Consider the following 24,193-nt stretch of genomic DNA (forward strand, 5'->3'; position numbering starts at 1 on the left):
TAGTAATAGCATATGAAATAAAGCAAAAGCAAACCTTTACCCCCTCCCCCAGTCACTTTCTAGTACCAAATCAGTGAAAGCAGGATGGCCCGCCCTGATCACTAATTAACTAGGCAGTAATGGCAGTAGCGACCCTAGCCACACACCCTGCAGCCACCCACTGAAAAGGCCCAACTATTCACAGGCCTCGGCAACTCTGCTACCAAAGGGCCACCTCCACCCCCAGACAACCCCCACAACCCGGCACGTCCCCACCCCTGGGGAAATGCTGCTGGAATTTGTCAGCCCTAGTAGAGACACGGCATTAAAAGGCTACAAGATGGTTAGGGAAAAACAAACAAACCCACACCTAACAACCAAACCAACACCCCTTCCCCCCCCCCCCCAAAAAAAAACCCCTACCCACCAACCCCCCACACACACCCTCCCGCCACAAGCAGGTGCAGGCTTTTGCCTGGCCAGCCACCTCGCCCAATGGTGCCGGTACTTTTGGTACACAGCAGGCTCGATACTAAAAAAGCCTTTCACAAACCGCTGCTGACACAGCCTTGCTATGCAAAGTAAGTAAGTGGCTGGTCAAAAGCTCTGGGGATGGGGGGGGATGTGACATCTCATCAACCTAATTTAAAATTTGCATTGCTTTCAAGATTATTTTTTTTTTTTTTTTAATCTATGCTGTATTGCCTATGTAAAAGCTATTCTCCTCAGGAAGGCATGGCCTTCCTTACTGCCTAATTGGTCCTTTCCCTATAAACTGCCAGTTTGAACCTGTTCTTTCTGCCAGATTGGCTCAACCACAGTTAACTGTAATTGTAGCCATTAAAAGTGGATTTTATCCCCCTTGTTGATATAGGACACATACATTTCAAGGTCAGAGACACACAAAAATACTAATAAAATATAAAGCGCAGAGAGAGAGACACACACACACACACACACACATTTAAGGACAAGAACCTTTAAGGCTGTGTCTGCACAAACACACGCCAGCTACCAGTTTTACAGCTCTGAGCGCTGACACTTCTGGGTTTCTGCTCCCGCTCTGGCCGAGGGTGGCTGGCCGGCAGGGGCCCAGGCACAACCCTCGGCGTGTGCGGTGAGCTGTGTCAAGAGCAAAGAAAAAGGCCCAGTGCAGCGGAGTCTGCCCCTTTGCGGGTAGTAACTCCGGGTCCAGCCTCGGCCAGGGGCACGGACAGAACTGGTGCCACCGCAGAACTGCCGCGATGGGGCAGGTTTAGCAGAGCGGCGTCAGCTCCCACCGCTCCCTGCGATACCTGGGCCGGGGGTGAGGCACTGATCCGCCCCGGCAGCACACACTGCTACAGGCGAAGGCTGTCCTCGCCCAACTCCTGCTCACTTGCTATAAGCAACAAAAGGCTTTGTGCTATCTTAGCCCTTAAAAGCCCCTGATTTTGTGCAACCAGTTTTCCCAGGCCAGGCTGAACAACCTCAGCTTACTTACAAACTACGGCAAACCTCTTCCTCCTCAATTAGCTTTTATTGGATTGTTGAAGATCCACGCAGACTGTACCTGCGAGGCTCAGACATCAGAAGCAGCACACTACATATTGTATAATGTTCAAAACCAGGTGCTGGTATGTTCTTGTTATATATAATTATCTTGATGTGGGTCAGCTGCCACCCAGCTCCCAGTAAAACCAGTTAAGAGCTAGCATATCTGTGGGTACACAGAAAGGATCCTTCTCTCCAAGAACCTCACCCTCGGGAGCACGGCAGTGCTGGACAAGAAACACCAGAAAGAAGGGCCAGCTGTTACCCCACTCACAAGACATCCCATACAGGGTTTTGCAGAAGAACCAAGTCCAAGGATTTCAGCACTACCAAGACAGACACTTGGGGTGCCCCCACCTTATGAGGCCCCAGCTGGAGAGAGCTTGAAGAACCCCACTCTAAAAGCACCAGGTCCTTTTCCAAGGGGATCCGGGACTTGGGAGGTACTTGCACTGAGTGTCCAGATGGGTATTCCAAAGCAGTCTGTATTTTAGGAAATACAGTTACTCTCTTTCGCAGGGTCCGAGTATAGTCTAAACCACAGAAAAGGGAGCTGTGGCTGTACAGAACACCTCAACAAGCCTCACATTTGACCTAGGGCAAGGTCAGCTTCTCTGAGCCAAGCACACCTCTGGTCTCTTTACAGGACCCAAAGGTGGCAGAGGACAAACCACACCAGGAACTGATCTGAAACCAACCAAACGCATTTCACAGATGCCACCCAAATACCCTTCCAATGATGTCAACATTCAGGTCTGCTCGCTTCTTCCCAGGGATGAAACAGGATTAAATTTGACATCAGTACTCTCCTTACAGATCCCAGGAACCATCTACCTGCTTTATAGTATGCAGCTATGCCTCCTGTAACTCCTGTTCAGGGACAAATAACAATAATGCTCAGGAAGTAATAACAGGTGAATAGCTGTGACCTTCTGGCTCTGACCCTATAAACTGCTTCACCGAGGAGGAGCTGAGAGCTGCTTCAGTTCCATGAAGTTTTGCTTCAGTCACACACACTCTCTGCAAAACTTGCATTAATAAAGTTGGCCGCTCCCTCTGGGTGCTTCCACACGTTACTGCAAAGTTTCAGGACTTAATACAGCAGGCAGTAACAAAATCCAGTCTAATGCCCTGGCTGAGCACAAATGATTATCATCTGAACAATGTGTGCCCTAAGAGCATGGAGAGGCTGGGCAAAATTAAAAACAAAACAAAACAAAAGTCAAGGGAAGAAAATCGAGTGAGGCAGCCAGTCTTCCAAGGCAGACCAAAAGATCTTGGTAATAACACAGGACCCAGCACAGGCACAAAGTGTCCTAAAGATTTCAAGTGTAAGAATTACAGACACCTCCTGCTCAGAAAACAAAGCAAAAACCAGTGCTGATGAGAGGTGCCAGCTGAGCAGCTTTGGAGTCACAGCTTTTGTCTACAGGACAGACCAAGGTACATGGTGAACAGGACCAGCATATCATTACAGCATTACAGCTTGCCTCAAAGAAAACCCCAGCACTGAAAGGGTACCTCAACGTTCACGGTCTATTCCCCTTGTTCCCTTGGGCTGGCGGTTTTCGATAAGAGACGCTGTTAGTATCATTCATGGCAGAAGCAAGGGGGCTGATGGGGAGACATACTAGCAGGAATACGCTGAGAAACGTTCACAGTCTATTCCCCTTGTTCCCTTGGGCTGGCAGTTTCTGATAAGAGACCCTGTTAGTATCATTCGCGGCAGAAGCAAGGGGGCTGATGGAGAGACATACTAGTAGGAAATACGTTGAGATCACAGATTCACTTCTCATCCATCACCAGAAAGATGATGGCAACTTCAGTCCTTCCTCATCTCTGCTGAACCAAAATTTGCAGGCGGGAGATGGAAGGCTTTTTCATCCCTGTATTCATTTAGAGCCTGTCAGTCATCTCAGTGCCTTTCACGCAGCTGGACAGACACTCACCAGTACCCTCTCCCCAAAACCACCACAAAACTGTGTCTCCTTGGTTCAGCATAGGTATCTAGGCACGTGATCCAGAGAGTCTTTGCTGACCTAAAGTTTCAGCATCAGTACACTCTCCCTAAACACTTAGGTCTTACAATTTTTTACAGGCTTTCTCAGTTTGAGGTCACTAGGAGGAACCAAAAATCTCTCTTTGCCCATTAACCTTGATTTGTACATCAGCACGAAGCTGCCAACTCTGTTAGCAAGCCCACTTGCTAACACCTAAAATGCATCTCAGCTACAGTTCACTCAGCTGACTCACATGACTAAATCATTAGATTAACAGACGGAAAACCCATGGATTCATACCATCCTTGCAGCCACAAGCTGTCCAGAAATAAAAATGGTTGTCAAAGAAGAGGGTCTACTTACTCACTCTATTATTTGTTCTGAAAATAAAGAATTATTCTCCCACGTGAACCTGAAGAGGGTTTAGTCCCAGGCAGTTTGTTCAAAAAAAAAAAAAAAAAAAGGAAAGTTAGTCACTCCTGCCTGTCTCTCAAGCGTCACCCACTGTAAGAAATAAGCCGGTCAGGCTGCCCAAGGCAGAACAATTTGTACACTTGCACTTCAACTGTCCAACTTAATTTAAGTATAACTGGGACAAAACCCCCTATGCACCAAAAAAACCCAACTTTTCAATGGAAGGTTTTATTAAAGAAACACTACAGGATAACAGAGTGCATTCTGCTTTTATGCTACATGCTGTTAACACAGTCCCCTCAAACACTGCGTATGGTTGTGATCAACTACAAAAATACAGTGAAAGAGAAGGGCAAGGGAAGCTATTTGGAAATTTTACCATAAAATAAAAGATTAGAGAAATCTGAATTCCAAACAGCATGTAAATGAGAGGACAAGACAATAATTCCTTACAGCACAATCAAAACACCAAGAAAGCAAGTTTTATGCTATTTACTCTGTAACACTACAAGAAAAATAAGTGAACCCAAAACCTTACTTAAAATAACAAAGTGTTGTTTTTACATCATACATAACTACTGTGCTGACTCAGACCACTGATTTCTGAAGTATAGATACTTCCAGATTTAATAAGAAGGTACAGGTTCACTGAATCTCCCCACTCCACGGCTCAGTAGCTCAGTAGCTTGGGCTGAACATATTTGCGCAGGACTCTCCCACCAGGAGCTCTGCTCCTCCTTTAGCAACATCTTTGGTCACCATCAGAAGAGATTGCTGGCCTAGTAGAGCCACTGGAATGAAATAAAGCAAAAGGTCCTGGCTCCCATCACGTGTGAAAAACTACAACATGACAGCGAGTACTGCTTTCCCAAGGATCCCAAGCAGCTCACTGAGTCACCAGACTCGCTGCCTCTGCACTTCACGCTTATCTTGAGGGACACTTGCCTGCCTCAAAATCGGGAGCTCCTGTGGAGCTCTTGTATGATGCCCTTGAACCAGTCAGCTTAGGTACAGGCAAGACGCTAGGCACACCACCACAGATGTTGATGCAAGCTGCAAACATGTCCTGAACACTGGATAAAAACACTGAAAAGGGCCCCTGGTACTAGCACCTGAAATATCTAAGGAAAGCCTGCTTTGGATGTGTTCATACAAGCCACAGGCATTATGGGGGCTCCTTGCCAATACTGAGCTAAGGCTTTCCAGCCTACTCAAAGAGCACCAAAAGTCAGGGTCCTCACGAGCTACCAGATGATGGCCAATAGAGAAGGAAGTGGTCGCAAAGAGAGAACAAGAACGTGTTTCCACCCACATCATGGATTGCAAGCAAGGATGGAAGCAACAAGCAAATAAATGAAGTAGAAGGCAGCCAGCATTTAAAGTTCTTGCTGAGCAACCAAGAAGATCTGCAGGGTACTATTTGGCCAGGGGACCCAACAGGCTACACCTGGCAGCAGGGTGTAAGTTATGACAGATAAGACGGTAACAAAATATCCTGGAAAAAAACAACCAACCAAAAGCACCACCCGGTCCACAAGTAGTGGCCTTGCATGCACCATCACAAGCCCCTGTGTAGACTGTGGCTCCCTGGTCTGATAGGAAACATCCCACCAAACTAATGGCATAAATTCCCTCAGCGCAGTGCTCGAAGTACCTTCTGAGCAATGTCACTGAATCTAGAAAGCTCCATTCCCCTGCGGAACGGGTCAGTATGAAAAGGCCAAGAGTTCATTTCAAGTCTCAGCAGCCCTCTGTGATTTCAACGCTCCTGCTGTGTGCTAAACCATGTACCGTCATGACAGGACTAGACTCCTGACACTGGAGTGACCAAGTTCCTATTCAATAGCTGGACTAAGGCAGCTACCAGAGAAAGCCCACAGTTCCTGGTTTGTGGCTGGATAGTCTCAGCACACTGCCTCTCCCCAGCAGAACAGCAGTAACTATCACTGACACCAACGCAGAAGGCAACTTGCCCACTTAGCAACTCTGGCCACTGAAGGGAATCGCCTCTTGCTTAGAGACTTGCCTACGTGTCTCAGTATATCTCAGCGTACTTGTAGATTATCATTCCTGCCTATATGCCAATGTACTCCAGGTCAAAGAGGAAGAGGGAGAATCCAGCTCTTAATGAAACCAAAAGGTGCTCGGTGACTTCGAGGAGCCCTAGACTACAGCCAACACCCTTTCAGGTGACCACTGCCATCTTTTTCTGGGTTTGCTCAGCTGCTAGCACAAGATCATCACAGCCAGTGTCTAAGCTCTCGGTATTATCACAACACAAAACCAATACTGGTATGACACTACACTTTGAATAATTAGTTATTAGTACTTATGAAAGAAGAAGTGTTTTCTAGAACTTGATAAACTCTGAACTCAAGCTATCCCATGGTGTTAGCATCTAGGAGAGATAGGAAATCTTGTTCACAGTCTTCTATCCATATTAACATGTTTGGCTTTAGGTTTTGCCCCCCATGTTCCACATGTATTTCAACAAGTGTATGCAGATAGCTGACTTAAATTCTCCTCTTAATTACTGCTAGTTTACAGTAGTCAGTCAAGAAGGTTGCATTGATGAGGGAAGGGGTAAACCCTACACAGAAATTATCAATATAGCTAATCTTTTGCCTATTTGACCTCTGAGAGAGAGGTGGGAGGTGCAACTGGCTGAGGTCAATAATAGGAATCCCAGCAAAAATATATTTGCATCCCACAGCAGTGTGTGCTACAGGACAACAGTGCTTCCCTTACCCCAAAAAAAGCTGCGGGACCCCTTGCTCAAGAAACGAAAGGAGATTCTGAGCTTCTACGTGACTGTGCAACTACAGTGTCCCCTTACTACTTTTGCTGTATAAGCTATTCCCCTGGGTTTTTTTCTCTTCTTTGCTGTAGTCTGCCCCACATGCAGCTGAGTTGCAGCTAAATTGCTGCTATGATTCCGCCGGAGGAAGTGGGGTAATGGAAAGAGGACCTGGTTCAAAGTGAGAACATGTCGAGGGAAAGAAAGAAGGCAGCAGCCTCAAAGACACAAACTGGGCCTCAGATGAGTTATCAGGAAGAGTCACGCCTTCCCTCTGCCTTGACCTCCCCTCCACAAAATTACCTTGCTCAGCGCAACGCGAACATGTGCCAAAAGCCAAGCCCTTTTTATCACGTAGGTTACCTTCAGGATCAGGTGAAACTTAAAGAGCTTTGGGAGCTGCTTGGTTCACACTTGTTAACTTCTCTCTGGCACTTATAAACCTCAGACTTGGCAGAATAAGGGGCAATTGGATCTCGGATCTTACCCAGAAGTGGAAGCACAAGAACTGAACTATTTCACAACTCTGTTTAAACAAGTTTCTAGTTTAGTTTGCTTGTCTGGCCCACAAGTATAATAATTATACAACCTATGTTCAAAATTAGGCTGCAAGTGACCTAATAATATCATAATTTTTTTTAAAAAAGGAATCAACAACATGTGTTCAAAATCCATCCCTCTATTATTGCTATCTTTAATTTTAATTTCTCTTCAGATAGTCCTAGGCAAAAAGATTACTTAATTCTCAGTACAAGTATATATACAGCATCAGGAAACGTTGTGAGACAGAATTCCAGTGCTGGCTAACATGCTCTGATATGCAAAAACACCACCAAATAAGATGAAGTTTTCCTACACTCCAGATTCTTTCCAACCTGTTCCCACAGCTGTTCGATAAAAAGTCTCAGAAAGTTAAAAAGGAGACGCACTTGGATCATAATAACCATTATCTGACAGATCTCTCTAGAAATCACTTTGTATCAGGAGAGACTGAAGTTTCCAACTGAGGGACAAAAATAGCTACTGCTTTGATGAAAACTTGCAAAAAACCCCGCCAAAAACCAACCTCACCCAAACCCTCCAACTCTTTATTTCTTTTCACTGGAGATGATTAAAAGCATCTTACCCTGGATTATGCAGCTCAGTATGGGCCTCTAATAAAAGACTTCATTGCAAAATTGCCGTATGACTGAGTGAAACAATGGCTTCTTTATTAATATTTTAAAGACTCCTGAGGGAAATGCTGTACAGCTGAAATGCCCTCAGTGAAAGGTTCATTGCCATGCTATGCACTTCTGCTGTGTAATGTTTTACAAGCTGCGCTGCCCTGTGAATGGGGAGAGTTAGTTCTCAGCTGGTAGAGGCAGCTTGCATAATACCAGACAAGTTAATCGGTAACAAGCAATGCAGGAGACCTTTGTTCCGAGTGTGACATACACAAATTCCACACTAAGCACATTGACGCTTCTGAGAGTTACTCATTGACATGCTTTATTAAATTGCTTGGACTATACCTTGATGCACCAAAGAGATTAGTTTAACAGAGCTGCATCCCTCTGATGCCCTCCATCCTAAACTGTTGCACTATAACCCCAACCCACAGATCAGCTCACTGCTGGGACAAAGGCATTTCTAGGGTGGATGATAGCAAGCACGCTGCAGCACACCCATGTGTCGAGTCAATGGCAGCGGGCAGGCAAGGAAGCAGCAAACAGAAAACGCAAGTTGGCAGCCAGCAGAGTGCTTGTGTAACAGGACTCTGATCTTACGGAAATGGTTATGGGAAGCATTCGTCGTGTCCCCTCACTGCAAGGTGAGTGCCCCCCGTCCGCTCTGAACAGCTTGCTAAAACACCACCCTCCCCCCAGCCTCCCTGAATAAAGGCAAAGGGAAAGGAGGCATAAGGCGTGCTTCTCCTGGCACTATTTGGAATGCCAGACCAAGGACAGCTGGCTTCTAGCAAGTGGAAGACACGCTGCACCAAAAGCCCAGGAGCAGCACAGCTCTTAACACTTGTCAGAGCATTTAGTTAATACCAAGTCTGAGGAAAACGATGCTGGTTTTCATTGCCCACAGCACTTGTCCGGACAAAATACATCTGCTGAACTGGCCCATCCTGTCACTGCTTATCTTACGACATCACCTCCCACCTCCCCAAGGCTGGATCCAACCAGCTGAACTTCCAGTGCCAGAACTTGTGCGAGTCTCTGTCCGTCAGACCACCATCGCTGATCTGTACAGCTAGATGATATTACTCGTTTGCTTAAATGCCTTAGAAACAGTAAGCCGGTCTCACTGGTGCGAGGCTGAGCAAGGCAAAGAAGAGCTTCCAGCAGTACGTTGCACTGCCTGCCAGTCCCCAGCCTCACTCCCGAACACCACTGCACAGCTGAAATTCAAAGTAGTGATAGGGAAAAAACCAACCATCATGACAGCTCTCAGAAGACAAACAAATCCCACTCTTTGATAACAGCAAAATCATCTCCCTTCAATAGGTTATTTTCATGTCTGTGGATGCCACAAATAGCTCCGAGGCAAGGGAGAAGGCCAGCAAATGATACTCGAGGAGGTCCTTGCTACTGCCTGGCTGGAAAGCTGCCTGCGACACTGAAAACTGACACATTTCCCTCCACAGTCCCAATGCCCAAGGCAGAGCCTGACAGCACCCAGCAGCCATGCGGAGGCACGTACGCAGCACCCTGGGAAGTCAGTGGAAAGAGCACCCATGGGGACGCAAGACTGAGGAGGCAGTTGGCACATGAAAACTGGCCCAACAGCCCACCCCCCTCTGCAGTTTCTCACATAGCCTACCAAACACGCAAAGGCACATGTGAGCACACTCCGGCAACAGCTGTGACATTATTGTCCATTAGAAGAATTAGTCACCTAATAACAGCATCTTCCTTGGGAACAGAGAGAAGGTTATTTCACCCAGAACTCAATTTTTACCCATCTCACAGCAAATCCTTCTTCATGCATATCTTACTAAGAGCAGCATCCTCTCCCTCTATGTATAAGTACACATATATACATATGACTTTAAGCATTTTTTAATTATGCAAAGAAACCCCATGAGACTGACTGATTGCCCACACCTTGGCATAGGAACATAAAGTTAGTGTGGATGGCTCAGACACAGCAGGTTGCACCTCAGTGGAGAGACCTTTCAGGTTACCCCAGATGTGTGTGTGCAGTCTATCATCCCCAGAGTATTTTGCTGCAGTACAAATGCCCTTATGGAACTGCTCACAAAGAAAAACACCTTGAACCGCACAGTATGAGCAACAATTTACAGGCAGAGCGTGCCAAAACCCAGAAATACTGGTTTTGTTGTAACTGCAGGTCTAGGCTACCAGGTTTTTTTATGGTTGCAGATTATGTGGATTCCTGCATAATCTGAGAAGTACTCAGCCACTTGAGACCCAATGAACTGAGGTGTGTGTACAGCACCACCTCCTGTGGAAAGTTTTACTCACTGTACTTCCAGTGATGTGAATAAGGGCTTCACTGACTGATTTTTAATTTGCCTTCACTTCTTTAAGGGGGCACATAAACCATGAAGTCTGTAAGCCACAATACCTTGTATCAAGTGCTTCAATTAAAACTAGTCCAGGAATGACTAATTTCAAGGAAACTTGTTTTGCCTAGAGAATGATGATTCATCAGATCCAACGGTTTGCAAGCTTCTATTTCAACAAGATGTTTATCAGAAATGTTCCTCAGGTCAAAGACAGTGAGTTGAGAAACAGAATCATCTTTCACCATGTGTACATGAAAGACACAAATGCAAAACCGTCTCTAGTCTGTTAAATAGAGCACTTACTTGACATATAAAACACCCATGTTCCAGTCCTTGCTCTACCTGACTCAGAGGGTACATGAATGCAGGTGAATACTGTAATTGTTTGCTTGCTCCAAATACTATCTGCTTTATATAAAATAAATAAATAATTGATGAGAGGTAGAGCAGTACCTGCCTTGGATGTGGGAAACAAATGCAAACCCCTGCTCTGAATGAGTGTCCTATGTAACATCAGAGGATCAGAAAAATTAAGAAACTCCTGCTTTAGCCTTCACTCATGAAACCACATAATCTCATAAATACTCCATCACTATCAGACTGCCTTCCCTACTTCCTCCTTCCTTTCCTCTCCCCATTAAAATGGGAAACTGATGACAAGGCTGAGGAAACAGACTGTTCTGAGCTGTTTGTGTCTATCCACTGTCACTTATGAAAATACATTTTGTACTGATACAAGGACACACAAGTCTATGAAGTAAATAAATAAGTGTCTGACCCAGTAAATCAAAGAGCTCATCCAAGAAGCTTCAGGGCAACATTCACCCTCCTCCTGTATCACTAAACTAGGAATAAAAGAAGCAGGTACAGCTTTACAACTGAAAATACACTGATTTTTCCATTGTGACCAGTTGCATTTTAGGCTCAACTGCATCTCCCCTCCTCTCTTGAGCCAAAGTGAGTTATTCATTAATTCTGGTATGCTTTAGTCACTGCCTAAAACATGAAGTAGTTTGTAGAACAAAGACAGGAGTTAAGGGTCAAACTGGTGGGAGCAAGTGCTGGTATTTGCTTTTGGGGTTTGTTTGTTTCTTTGTTTGAGGGTTTTTTAAGATTAAAAGTGAACTTTCCTTTTCCCAGGTCCATGGAAAAGAGGTCTAGCAAAAAAACATTGAAAAACTGCTGTACTACATTTAATTAAATATAGTGTTCTAAAACTAGGAGCACAAGCTGACCCTTATTTAGTTTATTAGTCCTTGCTGTTCCTGAGACAGTGTTGTTCTCTCTCCTTTCCTCCGAGTACTCCTTGGTCATGATTTTTGGGAGAAAGGTCACTACCTTGCCCTTCCTAGTGACGGTCAACTAAGTCTGAACCACCAATGTCACCTAGAGTTTGGCTATTAACTTCAGCAAGCATTTGATCTAGCCCTCAATTACCTATCTCATCTCCTGTAAGAAGTCTCCATTTGCGGACAGTCAGACAGCAGTTGCCATTGCAAACACTTTTCAAATTTCAGTTAGATCTTAAACTGTGGGTGATGAAAACTGTAGAGAAGGGTAGAGAAATCTTAAAATAAGCAGTATCTGGCACTAAGGATACCTAACTGAGTCCTCAGGAAAGCACCAGTGTGTTCCCTTCTACACGGGAACATGCCTTTATTGTGCTTTCATAAATGCCATGCATTTAAGGCCCATGATAGGATAGTAGGTCAACCATGTATCTCCCCTTTCCATCTCCATTTGGTTCTGGAAGTTCAAAAGTCACAAAACCAATTAACACACAGACCAACCTATTCAGCTTCCCATTCACAAGGTGGCAACAGCAGCAGTCCCTTTGACCATCTTGCCTCCAAGGTCCTTTGGGCACTGCTGACCCTGCAGATGTGCACACAGAACTTGTGACCACAACAGAGTCAGGACTGTGGCAGGGACCTCTAATAAGCTGCTTTAGCATTAACAGCATAAGTACTCCACACGCCAGCCAAACAGACACAGCTAAGGCTTTCTTTGTACAAATGCACCGGGCTCAATTCAAGCTCAGAGATGCTGGGACTTCCACTCTGCAGCCCTCAGACCTCTAAGGAGGGAAATGGGAACCTCTGGAAAAGGATGATTCAGCCATCAAACATAGTCAAGGTTGTACAGAAGCTCTGAATCAAAGGCAGTAAACATCTTTACTCATGGTGTATCAGACCCGCTCTGCCTGCTTTTGGGCTGTAACAGTTCCGTGAGGCCCACCTCTCTGGTTCACCAAGAGTTTCAGAAAGCTTACATCACAGCACCCTCTCTCCAGGAAAGCTTACGGGGTTTCAGAAGAGTAAATAAGCTACTTCCTATTCTGGGAAAAAACAACAACAACAAAAAAAACCCAACCAAAAACCAACCAAAAAAACAACAACAACAACCACCCAAACCCAAAACCAACCAAACAAAACCCAAACCAAACCAAAAAGAAACCCACAAAACACCAAAACCAACCAACGAACCCATCCCTCAAAAAACCCCACCAAAATATATATAGTAGGAATTGGGGGGAAAAAAGTGTTAGAAATTTTGTTTCATTATTTGTAATAATGATTCTGCAGTTTGGTTTCTAAAATTTGTTGCATTTAGTATTTTATTTGGAGAAGAGAAATATAAATCAGAACATCTTCATACAGAATTTCAGAGCCAAACACTTTCATGCCAAAATTTGAAAAGTGGCTTAGCCAAGCTCAGCTAAAATCAGCACCAGAGTTAGAAATGAAACTCTAGAGTTCCTGACTCTTGTGCCTGAATTCAGATTGCCAAACTCACCTTTCATCAGCAAAACAGGAGTGCAAGAATTTGCATATAGGCTGGTTTTTGGAGCTATACTGGGTAGTAACTGTAGCAGGGTATTAACACTGTACAAAAAACAATGCCACCTGAAGAAAGGAAAGAGACTGCTAGGGATGAATTAATTTTCTTTTAGGTTTTAAAAAGGACCCTTCACCTTTGTAGTATAAATCTAGTAGGTCAGATTTCTCTCCAAAGTTTACTCCAGACTCCTGCTCTACTAATCAGTTGTTCTGCAATGATACTGTAAAGCTTTTATAGCAACAGCAGCATTAACATCTCAGCAACAGCAACATCTCCTACCAGAACATGGATGTAACGAATACATGTTAACTCCGTATCGAAAGAAGTGAGTTCCACTGTGCCAACATAGCCAAGGTCATTCTCCTCAATGACAAGTGCATTACCTATCTCTAAATTCACCTCCTCTGAGGCTGGGAATAATTGCTCTGTTAAACTCAGTTTATTAAAGTATTCAGTTACCCATTAAAAAATGAAAATATTCACTACCATTTAGTGAACAACACACTTCTTAAAAATGTTAGTCTGGCTCAGTTTCCTTCTATGGTTGTCTTGCATGCCACACAGTCACTCTGCTCTAGCCAGCATGTACAGCGCTGTTACGGTTATTGGGGCTGAGGGGGGGGAAAGGTCTGGTTTCTGCTTGCCAGCAAATGAGACCTCTGACTGGATTTAAGCTCCTCTCACAGAAAAGCTCACTGAGGAAAAAGTCCTTCCCAAGGATGACCTCTGTGTATACTGTATCATTTCTTTTTCATCAGTTGTGACAAGCCCTTGCACTTAAGCAAATCCAGAGGTTATTTTTGTTTTGCTTACCTAAGTTTTCAGGCAACTACATTTCTTACAGAACACAGATCTAAAGAAACTCCAAGAATTAAAGTGTTAGCAGTAAAAAGGTTTCTATTGTTTACATTATAATGCTTATTTGCCAAACAATCAGAATGAAACTGCTTTATTTACTCATTAAAGAACATTGACCAATGTCCTTTACAAGTGCCTGCTTAATCTGGACTGTTAATAGAAGAAACTACAGATGAAGAGCCACATTCTGTGTACAATTATGCCTACGGTAAAAAAAGATTTTAGACCCCTCTCTAAAAAAAATACAATCAATAAATGACTCTTAAAATGACCAGTCTGCAATGGAAACTGCAAAGTATGTAGTCAGAGTAATACTAGATCAAGAAATTAGCTTATGATTCAGCTGCGGGATTCAAAGGACAAACACATGTAGTGGAGACCTTGAGAAAGAACTTGTCTCAATTTTTGTTTTGGAGAAGCAATTCAACTGCTTTGTCCCACCCACCTCACTTACAGTAGCTGTAAACTCAATTTAAGCAATCAGCAAAATGGGGTTATACCTGCTTTGCACCAGCATAAAGGAGACAGACTGTGGACAAGAAAGAGAGAGAGAGAATTCTGCTGAAGTACTAAAATGCTCTGTGAGTGTTGGTGAGACTTTCATTTTACCCTTGCAGGCTATGCCTTTTTTTCTGCTGCCACTGAAAAGCCATGACTGAGGGATTTTAGGCATTTGGTGACAAATATCTGTTTGCTTGTTTAAATCCAGTCCCTTTGGGCAGAAACTAGAAGCTGTCAACTTTTAATGACAGCTTGAAAACAGTTTAAAAAGCTGGAACTTTGTTGATACTGGCTGCCATTCTCAGTGTTGAATTTCACCAGTCTATTCCTTAAACTAGATGCAATTTCCTGGCAAACAGCCCTTTAACTCACAGATCTGATTTTATTTCATGAAGGGAGATAGTGACGCAGTTCGCTCTTCCTCTGCTCAATGAAAACACCATTTTGGCAGTGCAAAATTATCCAAGCTACGACAACTCTTGCTGCTCCATCATTCTGCTATAGTCTGACAATGAAACACTCACAAATACACATAGACAGTAAAACAGAAGGTATGCATGCGCTGGAAAAACATCTGCATTGATGCAGAGATCCATCCAAGATACGCTTATACACTGCTTCAACCCCCTTGTACAGACCTTAGTTTTGAGGCATGGAATTGAGTGAGCTTGTTCTGGTTGTCATAGTGAGTACTTCTGTCTTTACAAACTCCCTTAATCTAACATTTTCCCATTTTATTGGACTTTAATGAAAGCATACAAAGTCAAAATCAATTAATAATTAGTAAGTTAATATAAAACACAGGAAATACCAACTGATGTGCATAATTATGACTGTCTACAAATAAACCTGGACCCTATCTGGAGAATTTGAATCCCTAGTGCCTGTAATATTCCAAGCCCCACACAAGCTCACTGTAGAGACAATCCAGATCAGGACTCATGATGGTCATCCAAGAAAGGGCTAAGAAGGTGTCCCTGCAGAAGGACTGTTAGGTGCTGATATCCAGTCCCAAAGACACATTCAGCCAAATAGAAGACTCTTGACTTTCATTGCATTAAATTCTTCATTGTACTATATTCACTTGAAAACCGCATGGATGAATTTTTTACAGTATCAGAATTAACCAAGTTAAATGCCCTTAATAAACTTTGCTTTTGTTTCTAGTTGATCACTGGTCTCCACAACAGCTACTCCACATATAAAACACTTCAACAGCTTAAAACAGTGTCAAATACAGATTTTCACTTCAAAACTTCCTAAGATATAAAAGTACATGTTTGTCTTACCTCCAAAAGTCCATCTTCAGGTAGGTCTGTGCAGTGGACAGCATTCTGAATCTTGTTCTTCCCAAAGACAGCACGCAGAGTTCCAGGTCGGAGATGACGAGCTATTTCCTATTAAACACAAGAAAACCAAAAGACCTTTGTGAACCACACTGTCACACTCTTCCTTTATATTGTGGACACAATAGAATCTTATAAAGTAAAACATTATTGTGCTATTAGTATGTGTGGTACGCTATAAAAGAAAATGAAGAGGAAAATTCCAGCTTGCATGACACACATACACAACTGTTGAAAAAACATGACCAAGATTGTGAAAACTAACTGCTTGAAATTGGGCCAGTCAAGCCACCTTGCATGAAATGCAGGACCCTTCATATTACAGGTACACCTTCTTGGCGCTTGTATTAATACAGTTAGCTCATGTTAACACCTTCGCAGCTGTCAAGCACAGAACGTGCTGTCCTTAGTCACCAGACACGAGTGCACCACCTTGCAGACTGCCTCCCCTAACATTGAACTACTTGCCTCAGAACCTGGCATTTGTGAAGCCCAGCTACTGAACAGCCTCTTGGTCTTCTGCTCTGTGGTGCTTCTCTGACACCGTGACCAGTGCTAACATCTAATCTCCTCTGAGGATCAGTCCAGACTCTCTCTCCATCTTTCTCTGTACTTTGAAGTTGACATTTCAATACTCTTCTCCATCTACAATTCCAAACACCTCCTTGGCCTCTTAGAGTGTTTCTCTTACTACAACAGATACACTCCGGTCCTGAGATAATGTTCCTCCCCTACGTCTTTTCCGTGGTGTATCTCCCATCTTATACTGCAGAGGACTGCCTTCATTGGCTCTCCCCTCCACCATGCTCTTTCTTTCAAGGCATAATGCAGTCCTGCTGTACTTCTCTGCGCTATCACCTTGCAGTGTTGTCTTTTAATCCCTTTCCTATGCCAACTGTGCTACACCTTGTTGGCCTCTCTTCCCAACACCCTGAAGCTCTTCTCCAAGCCTATCTCATGCACAGTGTGCCTCCTTCTAAAATTCAGTGGTAATGGCATTAACCCAGTCTTCCCTCCCTAAAACCCTTTGGACATTCTTCTGTGAGTGTGTCCTGAGCACTGCTGCCTGTGAGGGGACAGGCCGATGACAAGCTCACACTACAACTACTGAACAAAAAAAAAAAGCATTCTTCCTTGCCAACAGAGCCTACATTGGCCCCTTTCTGAAAGGGCACTGGGCACATTAGGGTGTAATCACTTTGGAAGTGGCCAGCACAGTTTCACTGTGCCACTCCCAGGTGTTTGTTTCGGTGTCACAGCTGGAGGTTACTGCCCCTACAGCCGAGTCACCAGACTGGATTGCCCAAGCATTTCTTAACTTTCAGTGTCAAATGGGTTCAAAGTGACTTCAGTAGTGGCTCTTGGTTGACCTGGAAAACTTTGCACAGGTACAGTTGAGAACCACTCGCATGATGCACACTCTCTTCTGGGATGGCAGTGAATGGTTTAAGCTAGTCTCCAAAGATCTCACAAGAGCATTATCTGAAAACACCCTTTAGCCACTTTCCAGCTTCACCCACTTGTCATGTCTCATTTCTAAACTAAGACAATTGGACCTTAAGGAGAAGATTTTCTCTTAGCCCAGCAAGTCCCAGATATTTTTCTGTAATAACGATTAACAGTTATGGTGATCTGTTACCTAGTAACCTAGATCTGTTACCTATGGTGATCTATTACCCACCTGGATGATAATTAAACTGCTTTAATGCTTGGAGTGTGCCTAACTCAAAACATGCTACAAGAAGTTTCAGTTCCCCATTGTTACTGTGTGTACATCACAGGTCATAAGGATCTTTGGATATGGATGTCAAGGATATTTGAATAAGATACACTCAACGTCAAACAAATTTTGCTTCAGAGGAAAGTTCAAGAATTTCACTTTAAAAAAAAAAAAAAACTCCCCAAGGAGAAAAAAACCCTCCTCTACATGGTCCTCATTAAAGGTTTGCGATAAGAAAGTCTACTGGAGAAACAAAAGTCACATGCCAGTTAACTATAGCTATGTGACACTTGAATCAAGCCTTCCTTGAAACAACGGTTGATCCCGGTAACAACTAGCTGTCAGGAAGCCAGCAATAGCACTAGGGTTTCAATTATTTTAAGGAAAGTTTGGGCATACTAGAAAAAATTATCATGGCTATGAAACCTTTGGAAACACTTTAGCAAGAAACAGCTCAGATCAAAAAAGCTAAAGCTTGGTATTTCATATGCTGTTTATTTCCTATCCATGAAACTCTTTTACTCAAACTGTTCCATCCTCCAACAGGTCCAAAAATTCTGCTTCTTATGAAACTTTCCCAAGTTTTCCCTTGACCCATCTTCCTCACCAAACCCACTTTTCTTTTTTTGTTTTTGTTTTTGGTTTCTTTCTTTCTTTCTTTAAAAGCAACTCTGGCTTCCCGACTTATCATTTGTCCTAAGCTCTCATTTCTACTTCACAAATTGGTAACAAAAGACCTCATGTTTCTTCTCTTGGACTCACTCTCACTAACATTGGCAAAAGCTCCTACTGCTGCAGTACACAATCTCCTGTTCTTCCTTCAATTTTTCAATGCAGGTTGCTATGCATTCTCCTCCCCTCCTGAAACTGATCAGCCGTACACAAAGGTAGGTACTCCAGCACTTTACATTATAAGCACCTGATTACTAAGAATCTAAATAAACCTTTCTTGCCATCAGTTAACAAACAGGACAAGAGGTAAAGCAGTCTCTGATTATATTTACATAGCCAAAAAAGGTCAATAATTGTGAATTCCAAAGTTTTACTATTCTGTTGCTTTCTTACTACACCACTGAGGAACCCTCAGGGAACAAGGCCTCTGTAAATGACAGAGATACAAAGAGCTCTATGGATCATATATAGGTATCCTTGTGTACGTATGGCTGGAAATCTTGGGAACGTTTCAGGGAAGGAGGAATAGAGTTCCTTACAGAACTTACTCCTCACAGCACATATTAATGTACACTCTTCTGCTCCATGACAGGAAGCTTGCCAAGCATTTTATTTATAAGGCCTCATCTGCAACAACAGGGAGATACAAATATAAAAATGGGGTTTGGGTTGGTTCCCCCACACCCCTCCATCCCCTTTTAAACCTCTTTCCTAAGCTTTCTGCTGCGTGTAGTTTCTGGTGTATGTGTTTTGTGTACTGGTTGTCAAAAACTTTTTGAAAGAAGTTGAGAGTGGGATGGTGGAGGAGTTAAGAGCAGCTACAGCTCTACCATATGCATGAGAGGAGAGTACCAAGTGTGCGCTGGAACTTCATGTGCATGTGTAAATGGGGATGCCATGAACTCACACCTCGCATAAAGAATACACTGTCTGCAGCAAAACAAACCATGGCTGCTGTACCAAAAGGCTTCATCCTCTTTGGTCTTATTCAGCAGGCTATTTGATCACACCTCACAGGCTAGGCTTTGATCTACAGCTAGCCCTTTGAAGATCCTTGTCCTACACAAGATACAGATGCACATATTTCATGTTTCTCTCTATCACATAACTGTGCCCGGTGCAATACTGCCTGTATGAGGTACTTGGCACATTCTAAAATCTTTCTATTTCTGTACAAGTTAAGGGAAACAAAAATGTCACCAATGCCAGTAATATGTCAAAATCAGACTGAAAAATCGTAAACATACACATGAGCAAAGCTCATTAACTGCTTTTCCTTCAAATGGCTGTTTTTTCATGGGCTGGATGGGAAGTTATACAGAACAGTAACATGTATTCCATCCAAAACTGCAGATTTCAAGAAAATCTGACCAGGTTTTTAAAAGCATCTGCCCTGAATACTTAACTGGGTATCTAGAAAGGCTGAAAGGCCACTGCCCTTAAACATTTCTGCATGCTTTGTTGTTTAAATGGCAATCAAGGAAAAGCCAAAGAGGTGACCACTGACTCTGCAGCAACCATTCCCTCCCTCCTCAGTGGGAATCAAATTCTGAATGGACCAAGAACAAACAAAGGAACTTTTACAGCCTAAAACTTCGTTCTACTTGGGCATGAACTAGAACAGGGGAACCTTAAAAATTTGTTACTGGTCCTCTTGAGTGAAGCAGAATAAAAATAAGAGAGTTTGTGATCAAACTCTCTCCTACCCATAGTGTGCTCCCACCCAGGGCAGGTTTATTCTTTTAGGTTTGCTTTCAGGCCAGCAGCATTCAGAGGGCTTCTTGGGCTGCAACAAAACTCTGCACAGTCCCCTCTAAGTCCCCAGTAAAACACCTTGTTTTCCTTCTCTATCCAAGCCCTGACTGCGCGTCTGCTCCTTGCTCTTCTTGGCATTCCTCATTCATCACTCTTTCTTAAGGCTTTATGTTGACTTGGTCTCCCCATCTCTGTTTTCCCCACCCTGCACTCATGAGGCTTTTTTCTTCTGCAGTTCTCCATGCTCTGCTGCTGTCATGGAAGAGACGGTCCCTCTTTCCCCTTGAGGGTGCCAACTAATCCAGAAGGCAGTAGCCAGCCTCAGGCAAACAAGCAATTGCCTTTCTCCTTTTAAGGACCAGCTGCACCCTTGTCAAGAGAACAGAACACACATTAACTGTGAACAAACAAAATAATGTAAATTCCACCACTGACCATGGAATTTGTCTGACTGAACTTTAGCCATCAGAAAGCTGACTGCCCCATCCAAGCTAGTGTGATGGGTATACCCTGGCTAGATGCCAGCTGCCCACCAAAGCCGTTCTATCACTCCCCCATCCTCAGCTGGACAGGGGAGAGAAAAATATAACAAAAAGCTTGCGGGTCGAGATAAGGACAGGAGAGATCATTCACTAATTACCGTCACGGGCAAAACAGACTCAGCTTAGGGAAAGTTAGCTCAATTTATTACAAATCAGCCAGAGTAAGGTAATGAGAAATAAAACGAAATCTCAGAACACCTTCCCACCACACCTCCTTTCTTCCCGGGCACAACTTCACTCCTGGATTTCTCCACCAAGCCCCCCCAGCGGCACAAGGGGGACAGGAATGGGGTTTACGGTCATCACATGTTATTTTCTGCCACTTCACCTCCTCAGGGTGAGGGCTCATCACACTCTTCCCCTGCTCCAGCGTGGGGTCCCACCCACGGGGTCAGTCCTCCACGAACTTCTCCAACGTGGGCCATTCCCACGGGCTGCAGCTCTTCACGAACTGCTCCAGCATGGGTCCTTTCCACGGTGTGCAGTCCTTCAGGAGCACACTGCTCCAACGTGGGTCCCCCACGGGGTCACAAGTCCTGTCAGTCAACCCATCACATCCTGCCAGGAACCTGCTCCGGCGCGGGGTTCCCACGGGGTCACAGCCTCCTTCGGGAATCCACCTGCTCCAGCGTGGGGTCCTCCACGGGCTGCAGGTGGAGATCTGCTCCACCGTGGACCTCCCTGGACTGCAGGGGGACAGCCTGCCTCACCAGGGTCTTCACCACGGGCTGCAGGGGAATCTTTGCTCCGGCGCCTGGAGCATCTCCTCCCCCTCCTTCTTCACTGACCTTGGTGTCCGCAGGCTTGTTTCTCTTACATGTTCTCACTCCTCTCTCCCGCGGCTGTTTCCCACTCTCCCAACTTTTTTTCCTTCTTAAAAATGTTATCACAGAGGCGTTACCACTATCACTGATTGGCTCGGCCTTGGCCGGCGGCAGGTCCGTCTTAGAGCCGGCTGGTATGGGCTCGCTCTCTCTCGAACACAGGGGAAGCTTCCAGAGCTTCTTACAGAAGCCACCCCTGTAACCCGCCCCCGCTACCAAAACCTTGCCACATAAAACCAATACAGCTAGGCACCGGAGCTTCCTCTGTAGTAAGTGGAGGGTGATAAGCCCTTTCGGAAAAAAAAAAAGACTCTTTTGCAGTACAACAGCTATGTAAGGTAGGTAGGATAAGTGCCTCACTCTTCCCATCATCACAGCTCTTCAGCTGGCTTTTATTTTCAGGGGATTTTAGCACCAGTCACATCACACACTGCTGGTTGCAGCAGGGAGCTGCACAAAATATTCATTCCTACACAAGCTACCAAGCAAGAGGTAAAATGATAAAAGGAGCACAGCCTCTGTCACACTGAATACAATACTAGACAAAAATCTCCTGTAATGCTTATTCAAGCTAAGAAGCACCTTAAGATTACTGTTACTGTGGGAACAACCTCAGTTGATCAGTCTAATATCTTCTTTAACTTCATAGAAGTTCCCATCCATAGACAAAGGCTTAACTGCCAAAATGAAATCTGTGGTCTCAGATGATCTTGTGCATGATACCACAACAGCTAGCTTGCTTCAGCTTACTTCGTATGTTTTCTTTGCAGCCCATACTCCTTCCAAACTCTAGCCAACCAGTTTGGATTATGTGTGTGCCCCCCTAGTTACCTCAGCTCTAGCCTGATTTATGTTCCCCAGTTTCACGCAATGAGCCACCTTACACTCAACATCAGCTGCTGCTGAACACAATTTTCTAGTCCTGCATCAGACCGAGGTCTGTTTAATCATCCCTAAGTGCAGTGCTAAGCCTTCTGTCTATATTACAAAGAGAAAAATCTACATAAGATGGTGCTGCTACCACTGTAAAGTCTTTAACTGGGGAAGAGCACATTTTGCCCTGAAACCTGGGGCCTGCCTGTTGAAAGGTACTTCAGAAAGTTTCTAAATACAAAACCAGGTCAATGTTAAAGAGAATACAATAGGTTTCCTTCAGCTTACATTTCACAAACCAATCCAGAACAGAAGTCTCCGGTTGACAAAGTGACACATTTTCTCTTTCTTTGTGTTCCACACGAGCTGCAGCAGTCATGTACACATATGGAGTCAGTATCAACGGCCTTATGCACGCTTCCAAGGAAGACAGTGTTATCAGATAGTGTTTTCTACTTTCCACACATCACAAAAAAATAATCAAGCCAAAACAATCCCCTCCAAACTAACCCCCTCCACACTAAACACTCCTCATCTTTTGATCTTTATCACAAAACAAACTGATACACAGGTTCTCAAGAATCTGGAAAGGTTGCATTGAAAGTCTTTATAATATTTAGCCTAATCTTCTATCTCCTGAGCACTGTGCATTTGACCTAGACAGTCAGGTTGTCTTCTCCTTACTGATGGTAAAATATTTATGCCTCCAATGACTTGCTGGCTGTCCTGACAAGTTTCTCGTACCTTTAACTGAGCCAAGCCTGTACGATACAGTTATGTACTTGAAACAGTGTGGTTGTAAAGGTTTGTTCAGCAAATTAAATGATCTGATCCAGGCAACAGCAGCTAATTTTTCAGTTGCAAGGCTAAGAAGTGCACCTGAGGCTCACCTTCTTCCAAAATCAAATAGTTTTGCAACGGTAGCAGCAAATAATAAAACCATAGTTTATTTTGTTACAAAAGCCTACTCTGGTCTGAGTAAAAAAAAAAAATCCATCTGCTTTTCTGTTTATTTTGAAGTCAGTCTACCTCTGAACTACCAGTCTGAAGCCCCGTATCTTTTGGAAGTTTTGTTAACGGACCTAAAATTATCTTCCATACTCCAGCGTTGGCAGTTTTTTTGGAAGCTCACAAGTCTGTAGTTGTTACACTGTCTCCTTCTCACCCTCCATCCCCTGAGGCACTTTCATTCTCTCTGCTTTACTCCTACACGTTCCCTACCACTCCTCTCTGGCAGCCCAAAGGTGCTGCACCAACTCTCCACAGACTCTCTGCTGTGGGCAGCAAACGTGGCACATTTGCCAGCCTGAGATAGCATTTTTACCAGTCTTGGCGCTTCGGGTTGATGCTTAAGCAATTCCAATGGTAACTGCCCTGCTCAGAAACTTATTTACTGTTGTATTTGTGTGCCTATCTGCCCTTGCCAATGGGCTGAATTTAGATAAGAGCAAGCAGCCACGCTTCTGAGTTAAGTGTAAACTAGACTGGATGGTGAAGTCTTGAGGATAACTGACATACCAAATGTAAGTTGGTCACAAAATAGGAATAAAGATAAAATGTCTAGCTATCTTGTTGTATTATCTGAGTGCAATAAGGGATATTTACATTTCTTGACAAGTTGGAAAAAGGAAGCATTTAAGAACTGAAAAGCAACTAACCCCACAAGACATCAGAAAACACAGTATAACTGTAAATTTGATTATTAGTTGCTTTACTTTAAGCTTTAAAGGTGAAATATTGGTCCTACTGATGCTTTTCCAGTGCCTTTGAGGCATTCAGAATTTCATCCATTTATTAATTCACCTGTAAAACAAGGATAAAAAAAAATACTAGGCTGCAAGGGATATTTGGGGATTTCATTAATTCATGTTAGCAAAATATCTGGAGAGCCTCCAGTGAAAGTCACTATGAAGTTGCAAGATATTATTTTTAGTCTGCAGACATCTTGGCTGAGTTTTCCCCTGTAAGAACAAGAAAAATTATAAATTATCTTTTCCTCTGAAATTTTTGAGACAGAA

At 43.9% G+C, this 24,193-nt stretch overlaps 1 protein-coding gene across 3 annotated transcripts in view; it reads right to left on the minus strand.

Annotated features, from left to right (window-relative positions):
- The window catches only part of NME7 (NME/NM23 family member 7), a 92,222-nt gene that overhangs the window by 1,541 nt on the left and 66,488 nt on the right, over window positions 1-24,193 (minus strand). For all 3 annotated transcript variants that reach the window (XM_075034303.1, XM_075034306.1, XM_075034305.1), the window contains one exon: window positions 15,733-15,840. In XM_075034303.1, coding sequence (XP_074890404.1) covers window positions 15,733-15,840 — 108 coding nt within the window. The remainder of the gene's footprint in view (window positions 1-15,732; window positions 15,841-24,193) is intronic.

This window comes from Buteo buteo, chromosome 8, assembly GCF_964188355.1.
Source record: "Buteo buteo chromosome 8, bButBut1.hap1.1, whole genome shotgun sequence".
Lineage (NCBI taxonomy): Eukaryota > Metazoa > Chordata > Aves > Accipitriformes > Accipitridae > Buteo > Buteo buteo.